The 23,444-nt window shown below is 41.0% G+C and overlaps 1 protein-coding gene across 4 annotated transcripts in view; it reads left to right on the top strand.

Annotated features, from left to right (window-relative positions):
* The first annotated feature begins 3,670 nt into the window (after nucleotides 1-3,670).
* BRWD1 (bromodomain and WD repeat domain containing 1) overlaps nucleotides 3,671-23,444 on the top strand; it is a 64,417-nt gene continuing 44,643 nt past the window's right edge. For all 4 annotated transcript variants that reach the window (XR_008820227.1, XM_056328789.1, XM_056328788.1 and 1 more), the window contains exons 1-15: nucleotides 3,671-3,871; nucleotides 4,040-4,098; nucleotides 4,291-4,320; nucleotides 4,528-4,587; nucleotides 7,787-7,937; nucleotides 9,200-9,298; nucleotides 9,861-10,021; nucleotides 10,609-10,830; nucleotides 12,728-12,828; nucleotides 14,396-14,466; nucleotides 16,395-16,495; nucleotides 17,861-17,901; nucleotides 19,482-19,580; nucleotides 22,067-22,217; nucleotides 22,798-22,932. Coding sequence is in view for 3 of the 4 variants with exons in the window: in XM_056328789.1 (XP_056184764.1) it covers nucleotides 3,808-3,871; nucleotides 4,040-4,098; nucleotides 4,291-4,320; nucleotides 4,528-4,587; nucleotides 7,787-7,937; nucleotides 9,200-9,298; nucleotides 9,861-10,021; nucleotides 10,609-10,830; nucleotides 12,728-12,828; nucleotides 14,396-14,466; nucleotides 16,395-16,495; nucleotides 17,861-17,901; nucleotides 19,482-19,580; nucleotides 22,067-22,217; nucleotides 22,798-22,932 (1,545 nt within the window). In the remaining variant the exon portion in view is untranslated. The remainder of the gene's footprint in view (nucleotides 3,872-4,039; nucleotides 4,099-4,290; nucleotides 4,321-4,527; nucleotides 4,588-7,786; nucleotides 7,938-9,199; nucleotides 9,299-9,860; nucleotides 10,022-10,608; nucleotides 10,831-12,727; nucleotides 12,829-14,395; nucleotides 14,467-16,394; nucleotides 16,496-17,860; nucleotides 17,902-19,481; nucleotides 19,581-22,066; nucleotides 22,218-22,797; nucleotides 22,933-23,444) is intronic.

Below are 23,444 nucleotides of genomic sequence, written 5' to 3'. Positions count from 1 at the left end.
CCTGGCAGCAGAGTTTATGTAATGGAACCTGTAGAGGATGAGCTATGGAACAGCCTGGGCAAGGAGGGAAGTGCGAGTAAACTTCCCATTTGGTGCTGATGAGCTGTTAGATGACTTTACCATGCTGTTAGCAATAGCCTAAATGAGTAGCCCCTAAATAAGGCTGCAGGTTGACAAGAGCATTAAAATAAAATGTACGTGTGCTGAGAGCTAATTCATGCAGTACAAAACTGCCCTGATTCTTCCTTGCTGTATTTGAGGAAAATTAAATCAGTCTTGGAAGATTTAACAGCCTTTCATCAGAAGGGGGCATATTTAGTGTATATATTACTTAACCCTAAAATAAAAAGTAAAATCTAGTACAGCATTACTTCAGTTCTTCCACAGAGTACAGGGTGGTTTTGGTTGTAGGTTTGTTTTTTGGGTTCCCCCCCATTTCACATTATTTTGCTGAACTGCAGCAGGGAGTAGCATGGTTTTATCTTAACAGTCTGTTTGGTGCCAGTCAGACAACTGCCAACCTTGTCTTGGGAGGAGTCAAGATCAAAATGTAATGTTTGTTCCTTAGATTTTTTTTCCCCCCTTAACTGAGAACGTAGGTTCTTAAGTAACACCTGCAAGTATCTGCTTTCTGTACATTTTTGGTGTCTGTTTAAAATTGTCCGTTATTTCTAAAAAAAAGCAACCACTTTAGTTTCATCTGTAACTTACTTTCTTAAACAATGCTTTCATTTGAGAAAGGATTTTACCATTTTTACCTCTTCAGTATTTAAGCAATGTTTAAATCTTCTTTAGCTTATATGTATGATGCCCTCCCAACACTGGACCACAATACGCTTCTGGTCCATTTCCACCGCAGCTGTGTTCCCTGCAGAGCACACCTGTGGCTTTGGCTACAAGTTCCTGGATATTCCAAAACTGTAAATCTATGCCACTTCCTAACTCTCCTGCCTCCCACCTCTCACTCCGGTTACAGTATTTGTTGATTTAATTTAGTAGTAGCGTGGCATAGCTACATGACATTCTCTACTTTCTGTTTTTAGCAAGTCAAAAACACCAGTTAAATGACTCAAACTTGCAGGTAAATACCCCGAAATAACCTCTTACTTCCTTTTACCGAATGCCCACTTTTCATGTGATGAGTTTCTGATGTTGAGATCCTGTTGATTACTTTCAGCATCTCTCTAACATTTGCTATCCACTCTTTGATTTACTGTAACTGCTCCCTAACTCTAGGGGACAGTGTTATTTACTTTATTACGGAAGTGAAAGGACTCGGCACAGATAAATCAGTGATGGCTTCGCTTGTGGGATAGAGGAATTTTCATGCTGGAAGATGGAAACAACATAGGTAGTTCCATCAAGAGCACGGGATCCCTAGATCTGTTTTGAGCAGCGTGGCCTGCTTGATGCGATACAGAGTGAAATGGGCTTTCCTAATTATATGAAGTATGCCTAGCAAATAAGTAGGTGAATCAACGAAGAATTTTAATTGATTCTGCAGTACACAGATACAGTTGCCCTTCTCTGCATAGCGTGAAATGCCAACATAGAACCGTAACACACAGACACACACACATACGCCCCCCCCCCCCCCCCCCCAGTTTGGCTACAGGGAATGAGGAATTGTGCATACTGGTACTAGATGTTAATTCTGCCTACAGAATTAGTGGAAGGTGTTACATTTGTCTGACAAGAATGTCCATGAGCATGCTTCAGAAAAAGCATTCTTTCTTGTACAAAACCAGATATATTTGCTGTGTGCAGCTAGGGGATGGAGTGACAGGTAATGCAGGTGTGCATACAGCACTACAGAATAACATACGTAATGGAGAGCTATCCGTTTCAAAACGTGAAGAGAAGAAAACATGCTTCTCTGAAGTTAATCATGTTTGCATGCTGTTACTAGTCATTCTGGTTAAGAGGAGACTGTTTCGTACATGTTCATGCTGCACCATTTGGGAATTCATGTTCTAGTATCAACTGGATCACAGCTCTTTAAAACACTTAACACAGCCAGGATGCTGGAGTGCATCCAAGTTTGGCTAATTAGTACTGATTTGTCAATGAAATCTAGAGGAACACAGGTAGCCTTCCAGAGCGTGGCTGAAGCTTGCAACAATACAGGAAGCAGAAAACCATGGATTTTTTTTTTCTTCTTCCTTTTTTAAAGTCAGGTTTGTAATGGAAAGGATACCAGTATTTTTTTCTTGTACCTGAATTGTGACAGAGGAGCACTGACTCAGCAGGAGGTGTTGAAGGCAGGACACGGGCAGCAGTCTGGGGAAACTGCTGCTGTTGGCCCTGCACCTCAGGTGTACAGAAGCTCTTTGTCAGAAGCTGAAAAGCACATCTGAGGTAGTGAGACTAACAAAATGCACGCATGCTTCTATAATGATATGTAAAAATGTTTGACTTCAAAGGTTCTAAAAATGCATACCAAGCCACCATGGGTGGGGAATAGAAAAAGAAAGGAACAGCTCAGATTTAAAATACAGTCCTAGCCATTGCTAAATTTACATTGGAATTCATGCTGGACAGAGGTGAGGAACAACTGTAAGAAGGAAGAAAAGTGAAATGCCCCACGAACAGGCTCGCGGAGCCGGGTGGGGTGGAGGTGGCGCTGGCACCCGTCTGCTGAGGGTCATCGTGGGGCAAGGGCGCTGGCTTCGGAAAGGTGATGGCGACGCAGTGACGCTTTCCTCGAGAGGGCTGGGGACCGCCGCTCCCGACGCCGAGGTGCGGGGCGGCGAGGTGCCCCCGAGCACCGCACCCGCGGAGCCGCGGCGGCACGGGAGGCCCGGCAGCGGAGCTAGACGAGCCACCTCAAGCGGCGAACGGGAGCCAAACTGCGGTTACCCGGCCGTGTGGCGGCTGCGCTGCCGCCCCAGCCGCTCCCGAGCTCCGCCGACGCGGGAGGCACACGGCTGCTCCCGGCCCTCGGCGGCTCGGGGAGCGCGCAGGGCGACGGGCCGGGCACACGGCCCAGCTCCACGGCTCCGTCACCGCCCGCTCTCGGCGCCTCGCTGCGGGCCGCGGCTTGTCCCCGCTAGGCCTCGGCCTGGCCCGGCCCCGAGGCCCCCGGGGGCGCCCGGCGGCAGCTGTGGGGCCCGCACGCTCCCGGCCCTCAACGGCCACCCAACGGCCGCTCCGCGCGCACCCGAGCGCGCCGCGCGGCCCCGCCCCACCTCGGCGCGGCCCCGCCCCCCGGGGCTGCGTCACCACCCTCCGGCCTCGCGCAATCCTTCCGCGGCAGGGCCTGCCGTTCCCCCACCGGGCACCTTCTCTGCTCCCCGCCGCCCCCCGCCGCCTGCCCCGCCGCCGTCCCCGCACGTTTTCCGCGGCCACACGCGCACCCGCCCCCCACCCCGCCCTGCCTCGCGCCAGTCCCCGGGAGCGCGGGACGGGGACTACTTTTTCCCCCCGCCCTCCCCCGGACGTGCCCGGCGCAGGTGGCAGCGGCGGCACCGTGGCCGGCGGGGCGGCGGCGATGGCGGCGGCGCCGCCGAGGCTGCGCTAGCGGCAGCGCGGGGGGGAGGGGAGCCGGAGCGCGAGCGCGAGCGCGAGCGAGGCGTCCGGCGGGGGGCGGGGGCGGCTCGCTCCCGCGCGCGGAGGAGAGGGGAGGGGGGCGGTTGGCTGGCGGTTGGCGGTGGGGGAGGGGTGGCGCTGACAGGGCTATGCCGAGCCGGGCCCTGCCCGCGCCTGGCGCTGCCTGAGCCTTAATCCCTGCCGGGGCCGCCACGGCCGCCGCCAGCAGCGACTGCGCCGAGCGAGCGAGCGGCCGGCAGCCGCCGGGCCGGGCCCGCCATGGCCGAGCCCCCGGCCTCTTCCAACTCCGGCGGCGGCGTGTCCCTGCCGCTCATTGAATCAGGTAACACCGCCGGGGCGCCAGCGGCCGCGGGCCAGGGCGAGAGCTACCGCCGGTGCCGCCGCCGCTCCCTGCCGCCATCTTCCTGACCGTGATTATCAATTACAGTCCCCCCGGGGGCTCCCGGCCAGCCCCGGACTCATCCCCCGTCTCTCCCTGTGTCTCTTGCAGAGCTCTACTTCCTCATAGCTCGGTTCCTGACCACCGGGCCCTGCCGGAGGGCGCTGAAGGTGAGTACCGGGGCGCCGCACACTCACCTGGGCGCACAGAGCCCTCGGCCCTTCGCTGCCGCACGGAGGATGAAGGGGAGGTGTGAACAGCCGGTGTCCCCCTCCCCCTCCCCAGCCCTTCTGCGGCAGCCGCCGCTTGAGAAGCCGGAGGCTCGTTCGTCCGTAACTCTATTTTTCCCCTTTTCTCTGCAGGTGCTGGTGCAGGAGATGGAGCAGCACCAGGTCTGTGTGGGCTCTGATGAAATAGTCTCTCTTGCTGTAGTCAAGAGTTTCCCTTACTTTACAAGTCATTCAAGTTTCTTCTTGAAGAACGCTCTACTGTCTCAACTTCTTCCCCTCAGCACACATTGTTTGGATGTTGGATCTATCCCTCCTTCCCCTTTAACCACTCACTTTTCTTTTTTTTTTTTTTTCCCCACCTCAATTTAGTTGCTTCCTAAAAGGTTGGATTGGCAAGGAAATGAGCATTGTAGAAGTTACGAAGAACTGGTGAGACTTTTTTTTTTTTTAAATAACCATTTCAATTAGAATGATGACATTGATGTTAGACCCTTTACCTTTAAAAGTAGGCCCAAAGCTTTACCTTCCAGTTTCATTCTGACTGTTAAAGTATTCGAGTTATTTTGGAAAGGGCCTTTAATTTCTTTACATTAGACTAACAAAAACACAAGTGGTGTTTTAAATTGAGGATATTGTTTACATAGCCGAGGTGGAGCTTGGCGTTGTGCATTGCTACATGCCGCTGCCTACATATAGGGAAGAGCCAATCTGAAGCAAGGTTTCATTTCGGAGTTCCGTGAGCAAGTTTGTTAAGCGCGTTTTGATTTGATGGTATTTATTTTCTGGTTGGCTTCCTTCATCAGTCCCCTTCAACCGATTAGGAAATGAAATCGCTGTTCAGAAATCAAGGGTTGGCAGTTCTGGTGCCTAGGAGTATGCTCTTTTTCTCTGGCTACTCACTGGTCATAGCTTTGTTCGTAAATGTTACAAAGATACGAGGGATCTCTCAACGGCATGCCTTCTAGGGGTGATGGTGTTTGCTCTAAATGTTTGAATTTGTATCTGTTCATGAATGGAAGCCTGTGTTTCTCCTGCAGTTTTATTTTACTGCTTCTTAAATGGCAAAGTATATTTGGCAGTTGATCTTGTGAAGTGATGGCCTGGTGGTTTTATCCTGCTTTGTTGTAGTTGATCATGTTTTCTTTAAACTGATGTTTGTTCTCACTTTTTCCCCCCCTCTTAGGGATTCAGGCATTCTAGGTTGATTTGATCAACTTCTCCTATAGCCATCATTTTGTCTATTATTGCAGTTAAATCCCCTTGTCCCTCTTGTGTAATGCTTGAAGGTCTCAGAATCATACTTGCATAGAGAAGGAATGAAATTCTGTTTAAAACATTTTCTTAATTATTTAAGTGCTGCTTAAAATGATAAACTGGATTCCATTTCTTCTGCTTGTTGGTGTGGTCAGTTGAGCAAATGAGGTTTTAGATTAATGTTTTAAGTCACTAAAAAGCCTAGTCTTGCTAAACAGGGATACTTTCAAGCTCTGACTTGAATTTAGCAATCATGAAATTAGTATTAAGTTTAAAAAGGATTGTTTGAGGGGTTTTTATTGGTTAGTTGGGTTTGTTGTGTTGGTGTTTTTACCCCAGATCTGGCAAAAAAGTGGTGGGTGGTGGGAGATGTCATGTATGGATTCTTCCGACTTAAGGGTTTTTAAACTGTTTACTATGCATATACAGTTGTCAGATGAATTCTTTAATATGTGCTACTTCTACCTGATTTTCCCTACACAATTTAAAATAAATCTCTACACAGGGTAATATTATTTCAGAATATCCAAATTAATCTTCTGAAGGTTTTAGTTTTTTGTGGCAGAGGGGCGTTGGGAACCTGTTGTTGTCTTACTGGTTTCACTCTGAATTTGCAGAGACCACAGACAAATTCAGTCATGTGGTACAATTATTTATTTTCCTCTTTGTTCATCATGGAATTGGAGCAAGACTTTAAAATATCTATTCCTTCGAAAATCTGAGTGAAACTACTTAAAAAGGAAATGAATTGCAAAGTTTTGGATACATGCTTCTGTTGGGGATTGAGTTTGCAACATATACTTCCTGATGATGGCATGCAAACAAATTGGTTTATAATGCTGTTTGTAAAGTATACTGGGCTTTCTGTCCTGAGTGTCATGGCTGGTACTGCTCCTTACCAGTTCAAGAGGCAAAACTTAGAAAGAAATTATGAAAACGTATATTTTATAATCTTCGGACTACCAAATGTATTTCTTATAATCAACCTTAAGCATCTGATGAACTGATTTACTTGGATACATTTGGCTGTGTGGTAATGTTCACTATTTTACTGATATTACTACTTCCTTGCCCTGCCAGGAATACCACCTATACCCCCACAAGCTTTATATGTTACTTGGATTTTTATTTTCAAAACAAGTATTAGGTTGTGGCTTAAATTGTGTGTTCTCAATACTCAGTGTGCGTTTGGGCAACTTTTTGTTGAACAGATCTTATGTGACAGCGTGTGGTATTTTTATTCCAGCTGTTCTGATGACGAGATCAGCCTTGTCAGGACTTTCCCTCATCTAAGCATAGTCAGTAGGCTAGGGGAACAGCATCATGAGCACCAGCTAGTTCTGCATGTGTTCTGAGCTACAAGGGCAAGAAGCCACGTACCTGTGTTGGTGTGGCCCTCTGCCTCTTCTGAATGCATTGGCTGGGAATAGTCTGGCTGCTGAAGTAGCAGTGTGGCTTCTGGGTCTAACTGGTTTTTACGTGGCCAGATCAGAGACTGGAGTAAGCATGGAGCTGTTTGTGCCTGCTGATTCAGACTTCCACAATAGCTTAAATTTATGATTCTGGTGGTTTGGTCTACTCATCTGTGTAAACCCTGCTTTGCATGTTTAACTTCTGCATTATTGTGATTGACATATAGTTGGATAAAGTCTTTTTTTAAATATTTTTTTTTCATTGAACTCCCAGAAAGAAGAGTGTGGAAAAAAAAAAATAAAAACCCACACACATCTGTTCTTGCCTGAGACATCTGAGTGTGTGTGGGTGTATTTTTTTAGATTGTTAGATGTGGATAGTATGGGATCCGTCCTGAATGGATGGATGACTGTTTTGATCCTTTTGGTTTAAGAAGGTAGGGCAGTCTTATGCTATGTAGTACTGGTTCTTCAAGGAAACTATTTCTGGAGAGATTCACTCAAACCTACTAGTTTGCAGTTTACTGAACAACTGTGACTGAAGTACTAGCTGCGTAAATTCTTGTGCTTGATTACAGGAAAATTCTCATATGAGTTTGAATTTTATTTTTAGTAAAAATAGAGTAAATTGGGCAAAGATGCTCATTGTAAGGTGCTGCACAAATGGGTGCCATATGAGTGAATGTTACAGGTTTTCAGGGTAAAATACTCATGTGCAGGAAGTTACTGAACTTATTTTTACTACAGCTCTGCCATTCTTGGAAAGTACTGGCTGAATTTACTAGATCAGAACTTAATAGAATTTATTTTATTTTGTAAGTTGAACTTACAAATATTTAAACATTGTTTAATATACCTATGCATATTGACACTTTTAGATTCATCTGTTCTGGATGTAGTGTGTATATATATATATATATATATATATATATATGTATTTTTAAAACTTAAATTTCTGTCAGGTGCTGTCCAACAAACATGTGGCTCCAGACCATTTGTTACAAATTTGCAAGCGTATTGGCCCTATACTGGATAAGGAGATACCACCCAGCATTTCGAGAGTGAATTCTTTACTTGGTGCAGGGAGACAGTCGTTGTTACGTACAGCAAAAGGTATGGCTTATTTATTACTTGAAATGGGTATGATAAATTTTCTTAAATGTATGTTGAATGCTTTTGGAATACTTAAAAGTGGTGAGTTTTCACCAAAATTGACCCTCGCTTCTTCTGTACTGTGTTTAATCAACCAAAACACCAGCGATCTGTGTATTAGTGGTATAACTATATATTGATTTTTGTGAAGAGAAGGTTTTAAGTTGCATCACAAGAATTATTGTTACACTTGAGTGCTGAGGCTGCTGAACATGTCCAGTTTTCTGTGTTAATGCAATAGGATGAATCATCAGGGTGCAGGTGCTACTTCTCTAACATCTCCCAACACTCCCACTAGTATATTGTCCCCTGTTGGGTTTTGAAAGCAGTAGCTGTTGTACCCTGTTCAGTGCAAATGTGAGACAGTAACACGTTTTCTGAAAGCTTTTTTTAATTAATGCAAATGGCATCAAAATTAGTACTTGTGAATTCTGTACATACACAGGAAGAAAATACTTGCCTGTAACTTATAGGGAATGGTTGGCAATGCATAAGCCCATACTGTATTTGATAGGGTGTGACTTAGCTTTACTCTTACCTTTTGAATGTTTCCGGGAGGGGAGTTGTTCCTGTGTTTGTATGAAGTTCTTTTGCGTGGCTGGATGCTGTGTTGTGGGATTGGTCTATGGGATACTGTTGTGTTTTCAGCTATCTGTCCTAACTGCTTCCAAGGATGCACGTTGAACAACAGTGACTGTTCTATCCTGAAAATCAGGGCTGCAATTATTTCAGCATGTGTGTGTGAAAGTAACTGTCAGTGTGGGAATTGTCAGGTAGGAAGGGACCTCTCAAGGTCATCTAGTTAAATAATTTCATACTAATAAATATAATATTTATAAATAAGTATTTATGAAAACGTTAAAAGTCTTAAAGGCTTTGCGCTGAGAATGAGTAGGAAAGTAGGAAAACTTCATTTGAAAAGTTAGCTTTGTGCTATGTGAACTGCGGGGGCATCACTATTTAGGAGTAATTCCAAAGTCTGATGGTTGTTTGTATTGGGTTTTTTCCATCCTTCTGTTATTCTGTTAAATGAATTTTTCTCTCCTCTGATGCTACACTGTCCATGCAAAGTTTGGGGCATTTGGTGTTCCTATCTCTTTAGTTGTTTCAATACTGTGTTTGAGACCACTTATAGATACGTTCTTTACTGTGTCTTGGAACTACAGCTCTCTTGGCATTTTTAACATGTACTTGTCATAAACTTCAACCAATTGGTTTTAAAGATTGCAGGAACACTGTTTGGAAGGGCTCTGCGTTTGCTGCTCTTCATAGAGGAAGACCTCCTGAAATTCCTGTGAACTATGGCACACCACCAAATCTTGGTAAGCTCTTTCCAACACTTAACACTGCTCCTGTGAGCATATGATGTGTATCTTGATACTAGCCATGCTGCAACCCTGAAAATTGCACCTCAGAACTGGATCTGGAGGCTTATCTGGAGAACTTTATGTGACTTCACTGGAGTTACTTATTGGGTGCAAAGGTCTGCTAACAGCGCTAGTGAGACAGTAGCCTCTAGATGACACCTTGTTCTTTAATAAAGCTCTTGTGTTGAGTAGGTAAACCTACAGAAAATACATATAATTCTCCTTTGGATAGAAGAACTCTCTAAGGTGTGATTTAAGGAATAGAAAGCCATGGGAAAATAAATGCAACATTTAGCACTTCTTATTTAGAGACTGAAATTTTGATTGGAGCAAGTTTAAAATACTGTCTTGATATTATACATAGAAAAATTCGCAAATACCCCTGATCTTATGAAATTTGAGTCATTTCTAGTAAGCCCTTAAGTAATATATTAATGGAAGTTAAATAAAGTCATATTTTGGAATAGACCTGTTTTAAACGTTAGTATGTTCACTCTTTGATTTCTTTGCATTCTAGTGGAAGTACATCGAGCAAAACAATTAACTGGATATGCAAAGTTCAGTACTTCATTTCCAGGAAGTATGTATCTGCATGTCAAGATGCACAGACGGATTCTTGGCCATCTTTCTTCTGTATATTGTGTTGCATTCGATAGGACTGGACATAGAATATTTACTGTGAGTTGATGAAATGGATCTGAATATAGTTCTAGATGGATGCTAGGAAAAGAACTTTGAAATGCATGTTATGCTAAAACTTCTGGAGGTGGATAGCAACAGTGTTTAAAGTTAGCTGATTAAGCTGTGCTAGGTAGAACAATTTGATACGATTAAGGGGTAGAAGCATGTAAGAAGTTGTACTTAATATCTGGTCAGGTGTTGATGTTGTTGTACAAGATTTTTTCAGTAAGGTAGTTTGATGAAGAGGCATAGGAGAAATTGCTTTTACAGAACAGTACTTTCATTGGCCCTTGCCATTACTGTAAGGAATCCCCTCGAACTTATTCCAGACTTTTTTAATTATATGGTATAGATCTGTGGTGATTGGACTGTAATCCTGAACCATAAATGAGCATTTTTGTTTTTTAATGTTGGTTGTATGACTTTATTTCTTTCAGATTAAAATGGCTTATGTAATTTTAAATAGAAGTGTAATTTACCAATCTGTGGGAAAATATAGTTTGGTTCTTCAGAAGAAACCTAAAACTTTTACCCTGAATGTCTTTGAAAATCCTTGCTGAGTGTAATAAATGATTTCTTTCTAGGGCTCAGATGACTGTTTGGTAAAGATTTGGTCAACTCATAATGGCAGGTTATTTGCCACATTACGAGGACATTCAGCGGAGATTTCAGATATGGCTGTCAATTACGAAAACACCATGATTGCAGCTGGAAGTTGTGATAAAATGATCAGAGTGTGGTGTCTGAGAACTTGTGCACCAGTTGCAGTCCTCCATGGACATACAGGGTCCATTACCTCATTACAGGTAAGTTTTTTTTTTTTTTAAGTATTTCTACATATTGAAGCACTAATAATGTAGATAGATTGTAAGAAGCAGCCAGTCCATGAAACTTATAAATTTCACTTGACAGCATGTTATGGAAAGTTTGAAGGTATTTTAATCAAATAGTTGAAGACAAGAAATAGTTTGGGAGGGGGAAGATGCTGTTGCGCCTGAGTTAGGAAGTTGCCTGCTTTAGTAGTAGAATCTAGATTGATGGGACACTCTAAGAGTAGCTAGCTGTCATGTTGGTAAGAAAGGACCAGTTTCCTTGGTTGCTAATTGAAACTGAGAAACAGTCATGTGAATGCTCTACACCTCAGAGCCCTCTGTTTTTATGTTATAACTTCTTGAAAAGGAAGGTTAGTAACATCATTTTCTTTTGATGCAGAAAAGTATTGTTGTTGCTCTTACTAGGTTAGGAGGTAACATAGCAAGTGTACATCTTGCTTTTCGTGTGCTAGTGCAAGGAACTGATGTTCTATTTCCAATGAAGACTTGCGTGTGAATATCAAACAGCTTTCACTGTGCCTGTCACTGGTTTTCACCCGACTGAAATTATTTCTGTGTGACTGCCTGGGGGAATATTAAAGTGTGAACATTAAGATATTGATGTCAAGAATTAGTCAAAGCCACAGGAGAAACCTGCTTAAATAATAAAAAAGTTCCTTGCTTTCCTGAAATTCCTGAGTATTTAACTGAAGATAATGCCAGGAATCCTTCTTTGCTTAAAAAAAATCACTACCTGTAATACTTGAGCTGTTGGAACCAAAGGGAATTTCTGGGAAATACAGTGACTTCCAGTTGCCTGTTACTGGTTTATGTGGGTGAGTGTTCTCATCCAGTATGTGATTCTTAGAGCTTCTGTGATAAAGGTATGTCTTAATTTCAGAACTATAAGTTATTTCAAAAGTGCAAAGATGTTCAGTGTAGTATGTTGTGTATTTAAGTTTGAAGACTTTGTGATACTTCTGTGTGCTATTGGTAGGCCTTTGAATTGTCTTGTTTTGGCCTTTGTAATTCCTTATTTAACAGATAAACTCATTATCCAGATTTGCTGCGTTTTCTAATGAGACAAACAGGCTTATTTTGAGGGGTGAAGTAGTGGCCACCTGCCAGCTTGTGAAGTTCAGTACAAAAATTAGTTTTGCAGTTTTGTCAAAAATGCTGCCTCCAAGAATAATCTTTGTATTTGAAGAGCTTCTCTGGCATTCATTGCATTTATTTGGTTTTGTTTCTTTGTTTTTTATTGGCAAAGCACTTAACTTATGGAGTTCCTTCTACTCTGTGGTGGATTTTTTTTGTTTAAGCATTTTTAGTAATACTGTAATTGCAATATGTACAATTTATATGACTGTTTCCAATGGTGGTAGTAATAATAATTGATAAACAATTTAATCAACTTGTGTTCTGTAAAGTTTTCCGAAGGATAGCTCTGTGCATAGTAGTAAATCCATGTCTTAAAAAATACGTGTGAGGACTTCCTATTAATTCGTATGTGATACCAAGTTACACATACTTGGACTATCTCATAACTGATGCTTTGCTTAAATATAGAGTTTAAAAAGTAAGCCTGTCTAGTGAAACTTAATTCCATACTTTTTTTTTAGTCTGCTCTGCTGTTTGCTTCATTCATTGACAAAATTTTTAGTGAATGCTTGTGGTTAGTTAAGACTTCAAAACCAAAGCAGTGAATAAATTGATTTTTATATAGTTCATTGATGAAACATCGACCATAATCTGAAGTATAAATGTTATTTTATAAGCATAAAAACAACTGCTTTAGCCATTTTAGTTGAAAAATCCGAAGTAAATCGATGCTTTACATTAGTTTTTTTAAATATCTTTTTGTGTGGATCTGATATTCCTTTCTTCTCTTTAGTTTAGTCCAATGGTGAAAGGCTCCATGCGATACATGGTCTCTACTGGTGCAGATGGAACTGTTTGCTTTTGGCAATGGGATGCAGATTCCATGAAATTCAAGTATGTAAATGGGTTGCAAATTATCTCTGTGCCATACCATGCTTGATTAAAATAAGTGGAATGATTTTAATTAGCTAAAAAAATCTGATTTTTTTGTGATCATAAAAGTGTTGTGGAAATAATCTATTATGTAATTATTTTAAAGCACCATGACTGACTATATCCTGTACAAATTTATGTTACTGTGTTGCTCTGAGAGATTAGTCAGGAATATTAACTTCTTACTACACTAAAAGTACAAATATAAAACAACTAGAATTGCTAAACATAAATATATTGGAGCAATATAATAAATATTTTTGTTTGTATTGAGTTTTAAACAGTCCTGTAGTTTTAGGATGTCACTTACAGAATTTGCATGCAGAGTATGTTCAGGATAGTTTTTAAATGTTCTATATGTGATTGCTGTTTATTTGTACAGAAAAAAATAGTTTAGATTATTACTGGAAAGAAGAGATCTGGGATCATCAGTCTGTACTAGTATTGAGCCATATAATGGAAGTTGGTATAAAGTAATCCTTTTTACGATAGAGCAGCTTCTTTTTCAAAAAAATCAGTACGTTAGAAAGCACAAGATTATTTTGCTTTTTAATTCAAATTTGTGAACTTAAGGTAGTAGAATTGCGCAAAAACTATCAAAGGTATAGTTTCATCTGAAGAATCTTTTAGGGCTGTAAGTTACAGGAGGAAAGTGTTTAAACTGGATCCTTAATTATTCACCTTCTGAAATCAACTTAGAGGACTGTGTCAGATGTAAGCATTGTTTAAATTAGGTTAAGCATGGACTTAAGTTAGTTTAAGCATTGGTAGGTCTCAAAGCAGCATTCTTAGGAGTTGAATCTCTGTAGTGTGTGTCATACAAACATGAAAAATTTTCTTACACAGAATTTCTCAATATTTCCTTTGATAAACAGAAAACATTGGAACAGAAAAGCAGTAGAATAATGGGTAGAAACCTATAGTGCTTTTAAGTGGCACAGTGCTGGATTTCTCCTTAATGTAGCTACTTTCTGTGAGATTCTGGCCATGTCAACTGGAAGAGCGTGTATATGACTTACAGAACAGGAAACCAGTCTCTTAAATCACTATGTGCACAGTGTTGCAAAACTTTTATTTACTTCTGCAAAATTCTATGATTTTGCACAGCATTCTGTAGTAATGGTGTTTTGATAGGCCTTATTTCATTTACTGTGGGTGATTTGTAATGTGAGAGCAAGAGTTCAGTACTTTGTGCATATGTTGTGGTGGGGGTAAATCATACTTGCAGAAGGATGAGAGAAAATAAACATCCTTTGGCATGTCATGTTATCCTTGCTAGGTAATAGCATCTTGCAGAAAAAGTCATGAGCTGTGTGGGCTTCAAATATCATTTGTGTGTGTACAGTAATTTTGGAAAGAAAACCTTATTGCTCATCCTCCTGCACAAGATTTGCAGGTGTTAGTGTATGTATTTAAGAATTACCTGTAATGTAGATGTTTCAAGAAACATACCTTTATGTTTTAAAATGCTGATAAAAGCCAAGTTTTTGTATGGCATGTCCCATTTCAAGCATCTTTTCTTTTTAAGCAATCGGCCAGTGAAATTCACGGAGAAACCTAGGCCAGGGGTTCAGATGCTTTGTTCTTCATTCAGTGTGGGTAAGTCATGGACAGATTGAGTTTAGCGTGTGGTGTCTCTTCTTTCCTCATTTATTACAGAGTTATTGTAGTACTCTGGTTGTGACAGCTTTGAAATACACAAAGCCAGGAGCTGTGTAGTAAGTAGCTGTATATACATGTATAGTTAGCCTGTGACATAAATACTGTGGCTTGCCTTAGCTAACGGTGAAAGACTGTTGAACTACGTGGTACTATTTTCCCTTTGCCATTGGTGATTTTACAGAAGTAAAAGTTGCATGATAGTTGTTTACTTTTTATCCATCTTTACTGGATTTTTATTTTTGTTTAATCCCTTAGTATAATATCAGGAATTTGCAAAATTAATTCGCTAAGATAAAGTCACGGTCCACTCAGTGGACTCGTGATGGTTTGTTGACTATGATCTCAAAGCACAAAAATCAAGGCGACCATACCAAGGGGGTTATGCTTCAATCAAACAGCACAATTTTATTGTTTGCCCGTAAAGCGGTGTGTGATAGGTAGAAAGACAGAAAGTGAATAAAAGGTAAAGTAAAAAGAAAAGGAAAGAGGATTATAGCTACCACCATGGGTCCAAGGCGTCCCTATGGTCCCAGGTCCAGGCAGCGTCCCGCCGGTCCTTCTGATCATCGTGATCCTTGGTGGGGAAGATCTCCAAAGTTCAGTTGCTAAGAAGGCATCTTTTTATGCCAAGCAACACACCTTGCTCGTTCTCTGGTCTGTGGACTTCTGCCAGTCTCCGCCCTCTTGAGCCAGGTTATCTTGCTCCAGTGGCGGGTAGCTTCAGACCAGGAGGTGTGTTCTTGTATTGTTTTCTGGTTTGTTGTTATGACCACAGTTGTGATCCATCTTCTGGACAGCTGTTATGCGGCCTTATTGAATCCCAGGTGGCAGGGAACAGCATAGTACTCCTCGTACCGTGCAGTTCTCTTTCCCAGGGTGTAGTTGTTCCTTTCAGTCCCAGGTAGCAGGGAGTGGCATAGTACTCCTCGTACCATGCAGTTCTCTTTCCCAGGGTCTTTGTGTCTTGGTGTCCATGAGGACCTCATTCCATCTCCAGGTCTCTGTTGGCAATGTTGAGACAATATTGTTCTCTTTAGACTGGCTCTTACAGATACCACAGTCAACAGCACTGCAAGTGGTTGCTGCCAATTGTCAAGCCCCTGATTCTGTGCTAATTGTATTCAGGGATGGTCATAAAGAATCCCTTCTTTCTTAACATCCCACGAATGTATCTATAAATATGCTTCACTCCTGGCTTGTAGTCTTCTCTCATTCTAATCATGTTGGTGACTTGTGGAAAGGTTTACTGGTACCAGACAGCATGGACATTAGAAGGAACTTGGGAATTTCAGAAATACAATACAAATCAAAGTGTAGTAAGGTTGCCAGGATATAGCCCTGGGTTGTGTTTGGGTTTGGGATTTTTTTAGGTTTTGTTTGTTTGGAGGTTTTTTGGGGTTTTTTTTGATAGCACTAGAGGTGCCAAGGGGCAGATCTTAGTATTGCTGCCACCACAGATAAATGCCTGTGTACTTAAGCTGGTTTACTTGCACTTCTACCCAGTTTTGAAGTAATTCACTGCCATAAATGAGACACATGCTACAGTGAAAGAGTCATCTAGATAATTCTGCTGATGACTAGCTGTAATCAAAGGCTTCTGTGCGCAATTGGTAGTTGTAGATGTTTGAGCACTCCCCTAGTTAGGTATTTTAAAATCTTTGTCACACTGAGTATGACTATTTATTTTTACTATGGCAGAGAGAATTCTGAAGCAAGAGGGAGATTTCCTTCCACGTCTGAATGTCAGTGGAAAAGCATTAAAAAGACACTCTTCAGATTATTTTTTTAGACTAGGCATCTGAGAAATGTTAGTGATCTGTTTTAGTTTCTTCCCCAGTAGCTTAATTATTGCCTGATTTCTACAGGTGGTATGTTTTTAGCAACTGGCAGTACTGACCATGTCATCAGGATGTATTTTTTTGGCTCTGAAACACCTGAGAAGATAGCTGAATTGGAAAGTCATGCTGTAAGTAAGATTGTTAAATCTAATAATTAGTCACTTCAAGCAGTATTGAAATCACATGTGAATGTTGTTAGTGGGCTTGTGGCAATGTTCTTTTATTGAATATTTTTAGAACTTAGGCAGAATTTCAGCCAGTCAGCTCAATGTGATTTGACCATTTTAAAGGTTGGAATGTATCAAGATGGTGTTTAGAATTCTGTTTTTCCAACTGGTTGTCATAGATTTCTCAAATTTTAAAGTGTATGGTTTGTTCAGTTGCTTCCCCCTGATGCAAGTGTGCCTAGCCGCCTACATATTCTGTGCTGTATATAGGAAGTAGATAGGCTGAGAATGTAGATTTCATTACTTATGTTATTTACCATTTGACACCTTTTGGTTTTAATATTTAAATGGAATTGAGTCTCCAGAATTTTACTTCTGTTCGTCTTTACTTTATTCAGGTCTCCAGTAGCTGTGCAAGCTGCTTTATACTTCCTAAGTAATAAGTCAGCTTGCTGGTTTGGTGTTGTTTTCCCATGTGCTTTGTGTTATGTGTGCTGTCTGTCTTTACTTGCATTCTTAGTGTAACTGTTACCTGTTAGGAAAATAACTTCTTAGATAAAATACTCTCATTTTTTTATTTGTGTACCTTAGTCAAATGGACTCTGTCTTCCTAGCAGTCTAAGGGAAAGTTGGCTTATGTTCATGTGCAGGTTTTTTCAGCACTTAATGCACAAAGAATCTGTGGTTTTACTGTAGAGAATTCAGATTTAGTTGAACCTTACAGCTCTTTCAAGGGCAGCTCTTAAAATACTCATCACCTTAATTTCATTTGCCCTAATATGTTTTCTCCAATACTGAATCTGACTTTAGGCTTTTATGTTACAATGATAAGGCTTGATCAATGTTTATTTTGTATGTAGAGGAGACTTTCAGCTCTTGAAGACAAACTGATCTGAGTGTGCTGTCTACTTACCCTGTAGGTTTTATTATGATAAAAATGAATAATTAATTATATTTCTTTAAGGAATGTGTAAGTAGGAGTGGGAACAACAGATTCCTCTTGATAGTAGTTAGCTTAGGATGTTGGAAATATATATTCAACTATGAGTTAATTGGCTGCCAAGTTATTAATGGACAGCTATTTCATCTGTCAATCCGTCATGTTTAAGTGGGATATTTTTAAAAAACTTGCATTATAAATGCATTAGTGGTTAGTGATTTTTTTTTTTAAGTATTCGTTGGGACTTGGTCTACCTTACAGTTAAAAGCATTAGAAATTACATGGTATTTTACTGATTACATCATATTTTAATAAGCTTGGATTTGTCAAAACCATATTTCCTATTTAAAAACATAATTTCTAACAAATGGTACTTTTTCTTACAGGACAAAGTTGACAGCATTCAGTTTTCGAACAGTGGTGATAGGTATGTTGAAAGATGCTCAAATGTGAACAAACAATATGTCAGTTTGGAATTATGAATGTATTATTGTTCTCACCTGGAGATTTCCAGTAAGAAGGTTCTGCTTACTAAGAACTCAAAGGGGAAATGTGGACTAATCCAGGAGAACATAGTTAGGTTTCAGCTGTCTGTTTTGGCTTTCTGTTAATCTTTGTTAGATAATGTATTTGGAGTGGCTGCATATTGATTTACCTGGAGTATTTTAACATACCCAGTGTATTTGTGGCTTTATAAACCTGCTTTTCCACTCCTTTCCTTTCGGTTTCAGGAAGGTAATTGGATCAGAGTAGGAAATGGGAAAATGCAATGGAAGTGGTCTAAAATAAGTTTTAATCCTTCTAATTTTTTTTTCTAGCCTAATGTTATTTAAGGAAATGGATTTAACAGAATTTTACAGCTGATTTGGGGCTGGGGGGAGCATGTGTAAATTCCATTTGTAAAACTTCATCCATACTTCCAGTACAGAATGGAGTCAAAACTGATCTCTGATTGGCCTATCACTAAGGAAGATGTGGATTTTAGCCTTCAGGGTAGACTTAAAGCTGCAACTTCGAGTTGCAGATGTATTTTTATTGTTTGTTGGTTGTTTTTTTTTCTTGGAAGCCAGGTAATTGTGGCTAAGAATGCTGATAATCTGTATTCAGTTTGGAAGTTGTAGTTGTCTTCCTTTCAGTGTTTTTCTGCAGTTATACTTGGGTTTGGGGTCATCGTGTTGCACTGGTCCATCAAGTTGCCTGCATGGATTACTTTTCAAGGCAGTACAAAAAAAAAAAGGCAAAACTTCTGCTGTTTTGCTTGGTGAAACTTTCTGTGGAAGATGTTTAAGATTTATTATTATTAAATGAATAATTATGAACTAATGAATGAGTTATTAAAATGAATCATAGCAAATTAGAGCACAGTTGTGATATACCTAGCGCCCAGACTTCTTTTATGAGAGGTATGTCAACTGTCTTTCTCAGGGTTGTGATTCATGGACTAGGGAGATTATCTTTGGGATATCTTATAGTGTTTCAGTTCCTCTCTTTAGAAATTTCCATTCTGCTGCATTCATTGTTCAGCAGCTCATGAAATGGAAGCCTGAACTGCTGTGGTTTACACCGTGGTATCCTGAAGTAAGCCACTGGTGGTCTCCTCTTTTATGTGCAGTTGTGGGTGGGAACAGCTCAGGTTTTGCTGTGCTGATCTGTTCTTGCCTCCACTTCATTATCTGATACTCTACAAGAATGCATTACTTAAAATATGGTAATGAAAAACTGCAGCTGAGAAGGAGTTGAGGGTGAAGTTGTGAATTGAGTTCAACTTTGGAAATTGCTTTTCTGTCCTGTGGATTTTGACAACTTTATTCAGTTTTTTCAGTTCAGAAAAACTCTTTCCTCGGCTTCTGGAAAGAAGGTTAATGGACAGATAACTGTAAAGAATTCCCTTGCACGCAAATAGAAGCTTTTGCTTCTATCAGTCTTTCATTGTAATGTTTTAAATTGTGGTGATGTAAAGCAAGTTCTTTTGAAGATGAATTAACTATCTTTTAAAATTTCTTCAAGGTTCATAAGTGGCAGTAGAGATGGAACAGCTCGTATCTGGTGTTTTGAGCAAGCAGAATGGAGGAGTATTTTGTTGGATATGTCCGATCGATTACCAGGGTGAGTGAAGTGTTATCTTTTTTTTTTTGTCTGTTGTGTAAAGTCAGAAAGTTTGAAAAACTCAAGCACACTTATTTGCAGTCAAACTAGAGCAAGCCTTAGCAGCGTTACGATCAAGTGGTGTGGGTTTTTTTGGGTGAAATAATGTGATGTAATAACTTGCTAAATTTTAGTTTGTGCTTGAATAAACACATAAATATTTTTATAGCTTTCAAAGGTACACTATGCCAAATTAATTACGTTTCCTTTATTAAGGGAAAAAGTTAACAGAAAGTACAATAGATCTTCTCTGTCTGGATTTCAGACACCTGACATGTCACAGGAGAAACCTTTTTAGATTGGTAAAAATAAGGTTGTAGATGACCTCTTTCCAGAGGTCATGACTGGTAATAGGTGGGTTTCATCAAGGGCTGATCTAGCTGACTATTTTCATTGATTCTTTTGTACTTTTAAAAGTGTATTAATGAAATATGCTGATGTCACACAGTTTGAGTAGTGTCATTGCAGATAAGATCAGGATATTACATGGTGCTGGATAAACCTGAAGGCTGGATGTTTCACAATTGTGCAGAATGTTCAGCTTACTTTTGTAGACACTAAGCAGAAGTGAATTTGTAGGTGATTAAATAGGAGTAGGGGAGCGTGGGGGAAACAAAAAACAAACCTTGGGTTTTCTAGTTGATTAGAGGGTGTGATTCCTGTGATGTTCCCATGGTGGGGGAGGGGGGAGGGTGTGGGGAAAAGTGGTTTTACTAAGAAAGGAGGAGACAGAAATATTTGAGATTTGACTGTGATATCTTTCTGGATTAATATGTACAATTGTGGTTGTGTATAATGAGAGTCTTTGTAAGAGAGGATACTAGTTGATGTGGAATATAGGTAATACTCTGTGAAGGTATGCTTCAAAGAAAGCTTGTTCCTTCAGTTGACTTAAGATGCTGAAAGGGTGTGTTACAGTATCCTACACGTGTATTTTGGGGACAGAAATGAGGAAATACATTGAGGTTAATACAAAATATTACCTTTAATATTGTGGTGGGTTGACCCTGGCTGAACACCAGATGCCCACCAAAGCGGCTCTATCACTCCTCTCTTCAACTGGACAGAGGAAACAAAATATAACAAAAGGTTCGTGGCTGGAGATAAGGACAGGAGATCACTCGGGAGTTAGTGTCATGATTTGACGTGGAGAAATTAGGTTAATTTATTACCAATGAAATCAGACTAGTATAATGAGAAACAAAAACTAAATCTTAAAACACCTTTTTTCCAGGCTTAACTTTACTCTTGAATTCTGTACATCCTCCTCCTGAGCTGCGCAGGGGGATGGAGAATGGGAGGTCGTGGTCAGTTCATCTCACATTGTCTCTGCTGCTCCTTCCTTCTCACACTCCTCCCCTGCTCCAACGTGGGGTCCCTCCCACTGGAGACGGTTCTTCATGAACTCTTCCAACATGGGTCCTTCCCACAGGCTGCAGTTCTTCACAAACTGCTCCAGTGTGGGTCCCTTCCATGGGGTGCAGTTCAGGAATGGACTGCTCTAGTGTGGGTCCCCCATGGGGTCACAGGTCCTGCCAGCGAACCTGCTTCAGTACAGGCTTCTCATGGGTCACAGCCTCCTTCGGGCATCCGCCTGCTCCAGGGTGGGATTCTCCATGGGCTGCAGGTGGATATCTGCTCCACTGTGGACCTTCATGGGCTGCAGGGAGACAGCCTGCCTTACCATGGGCTTCACCAGGGGCTGCAGGGGAATCTGTGCTCTGGTGCCTGGAGCACCGCCTGCCCCTCCTACCTCACTGACCTTGGTGTCTGCAGAGTTGCAGTGCTCCCATATTCTCACTCCTGTCTTCTGCTTCAGGTGTTGTGCAGATTTGGGGTTTTTCCCCTTCTTAAATATGTTACTACAGAAGTGCTACCGCGGTCGCTGATGGCCTTGGCCTTGGCCAGTGCTGTGTCTGTCTTGGAGCTGGCTTGTATTGGCTCCTTTAGACACAGGGGATGCTTCTAGCAGCTTCTCACAGAAGCTACTCCTGTAGCTCCCTCTGCTCCCAAAAACTCACTACAAATATTTTAATGTTGGGAATCAGAAAAAAATGCTTAGTTAACGTGAAGGTTAGCTTCTGAAACAGTTGGAAAGGTCTTGACTGTAAACGGTCCAAGTTTTTAAAGGAACTATGTTAGGACTCTAATTGTGGAAGAGATAAGACTCCATGAAAAAGGAAAGCCTTTTTGCCTTGCACCTGTAATGGCAAAGAGGTTATCATGTCCTATGAAATAAGTATCCTAGAAATCCAGATCTGCTTTATAGTTGATAGCTCCAAAAAGAGTGAAATTTATGGACGAAAATTTCAAAACAAATTTTAATTCTTCTGTTCCTTTCCTTTGTCTGATTATTAACATGGGAAAAGAGGTTATTTTTCTGTGTTTTGAGTTTGAGATGGGCTGATTAAAAATATCTCATGCCAGTTCAACTTGTTTTAAAATAGCGACCCATGTTCAGAAGAAGACAAATTTATGAAGCCTAAAGTAACCATGATAGCTTGGAACCAAAATGATAACTATGTTGTTACGGCTGTGAATAATCATCTACTCAAAGTTTGGAATTCCAGTACAGGGCAATTGCTTCATGACTTGGTGGTATGTAATTTTCTTTGCTTTTTGATGTATATGGTCTTCCTAGAATGACAATGACATGTGCATCCCGAGTTCATATTTAGATCTGATTTGTCTTAAAAAGCAAGCATAGCGTTTCTTGGATGTTTTATTTTTAAACGAAAACTAGCTGCTTCCTCCTGCATTTGAACAATCCTTTCTCTAGCTGCTGTGTTGAACTTGCCTCTCCTGTGGCATATATAGAAGTTTTTGTGCAGTAACACACTTACCCATTGAATAGTTCGCTGTTCTTTGGCAAAAGCTCCGTATTTCTAGAGTTCTTGCTTGAATCTAGAAAATTACTAAATTTAGAATGATTTAAGTGTTTCTGGCTGCCTGGAGTTTTACCCTACTGATGAGCCACAGCTAGCAGTCCAGATAGATACACTGTGGAATTTGTAAAAGTCCATATGTTTTCGGAGGCAGCTTACAGGGGTTTAATTTTCCAAAAATTGAGTATGAGGGAGGAGAGGATAGTATAGTACTTAAGGCACTACTGGAAATACCCTATTGATGGGGATTTATGTCCTCTTGTTTGAATGTGATGTGGAATTTTGAATTCTAGGGGCACACGGATGAAGTATTTGTCTTGGAGACCCATCCTTTTGATTCCAGGATAATGCTGTCTGCAGGTCACGATGGCAACATCTTTATATGGGACATTACCAAAGGCATGAAAACAAAGCATTACTTTAACATGGTAAGACCTTTTTTAAACCCCATTTTCTCTTAGTGGCCTGCAGTGTGTTCATATACTAGTTGAAGGGATTGTTGCCAACACATACAACCCCTGCACATTTTGGAGGACCGCTGCCCCCCCCAAAAAACCCCCAACAAAACAAAAAAACCCCAAAAAAACCAAAAACCAAAGAAAAAGAAGATGACACCCCCCCCACCCCCCCCCCCCCAGAAGAAAACAAAAACCCAAAACCAAAACTAAAACCACCAAAAAACCCCAAACCAGCAAATGTTATGAATTCATTTCTTCTTTAGAGCTTTTACCATTAAATTTCTTGGTTATTGTATTTGTAGGTGGAAAGTGACCAGGAGTCAGTTGTAACAGTTTAATATGGCAGAAAAGGAGGGCTGGGATTGCCTCCCTTGTTTGCTTCTGGGTGCCCACTTCTACTCTCTGTCTTGAATCAGGTGCCTCTCACTGGACCCTTTACTAAGCTGCGCCAGTTCATGGATCTGCAGAAGTACTCCCCACTG

The sequence above is a fragment of the Falco biarmicus genome, chromosome 2 (assembly GCF_023638135.1).
Source record: "Falco biarmicus isolate bFalBia1 chromosome 2, bFalBia1.pri, whole genome shotgun sequence".
Lineage (NCBI taxonomy): Eukaryota > Metazoa > Chordata > Aves > Falconiformes > Falconidae > Falco > Falco biarmicus.
This window is presented reverse-complemented; position numbering and strand designations above follow the sequence as displayed.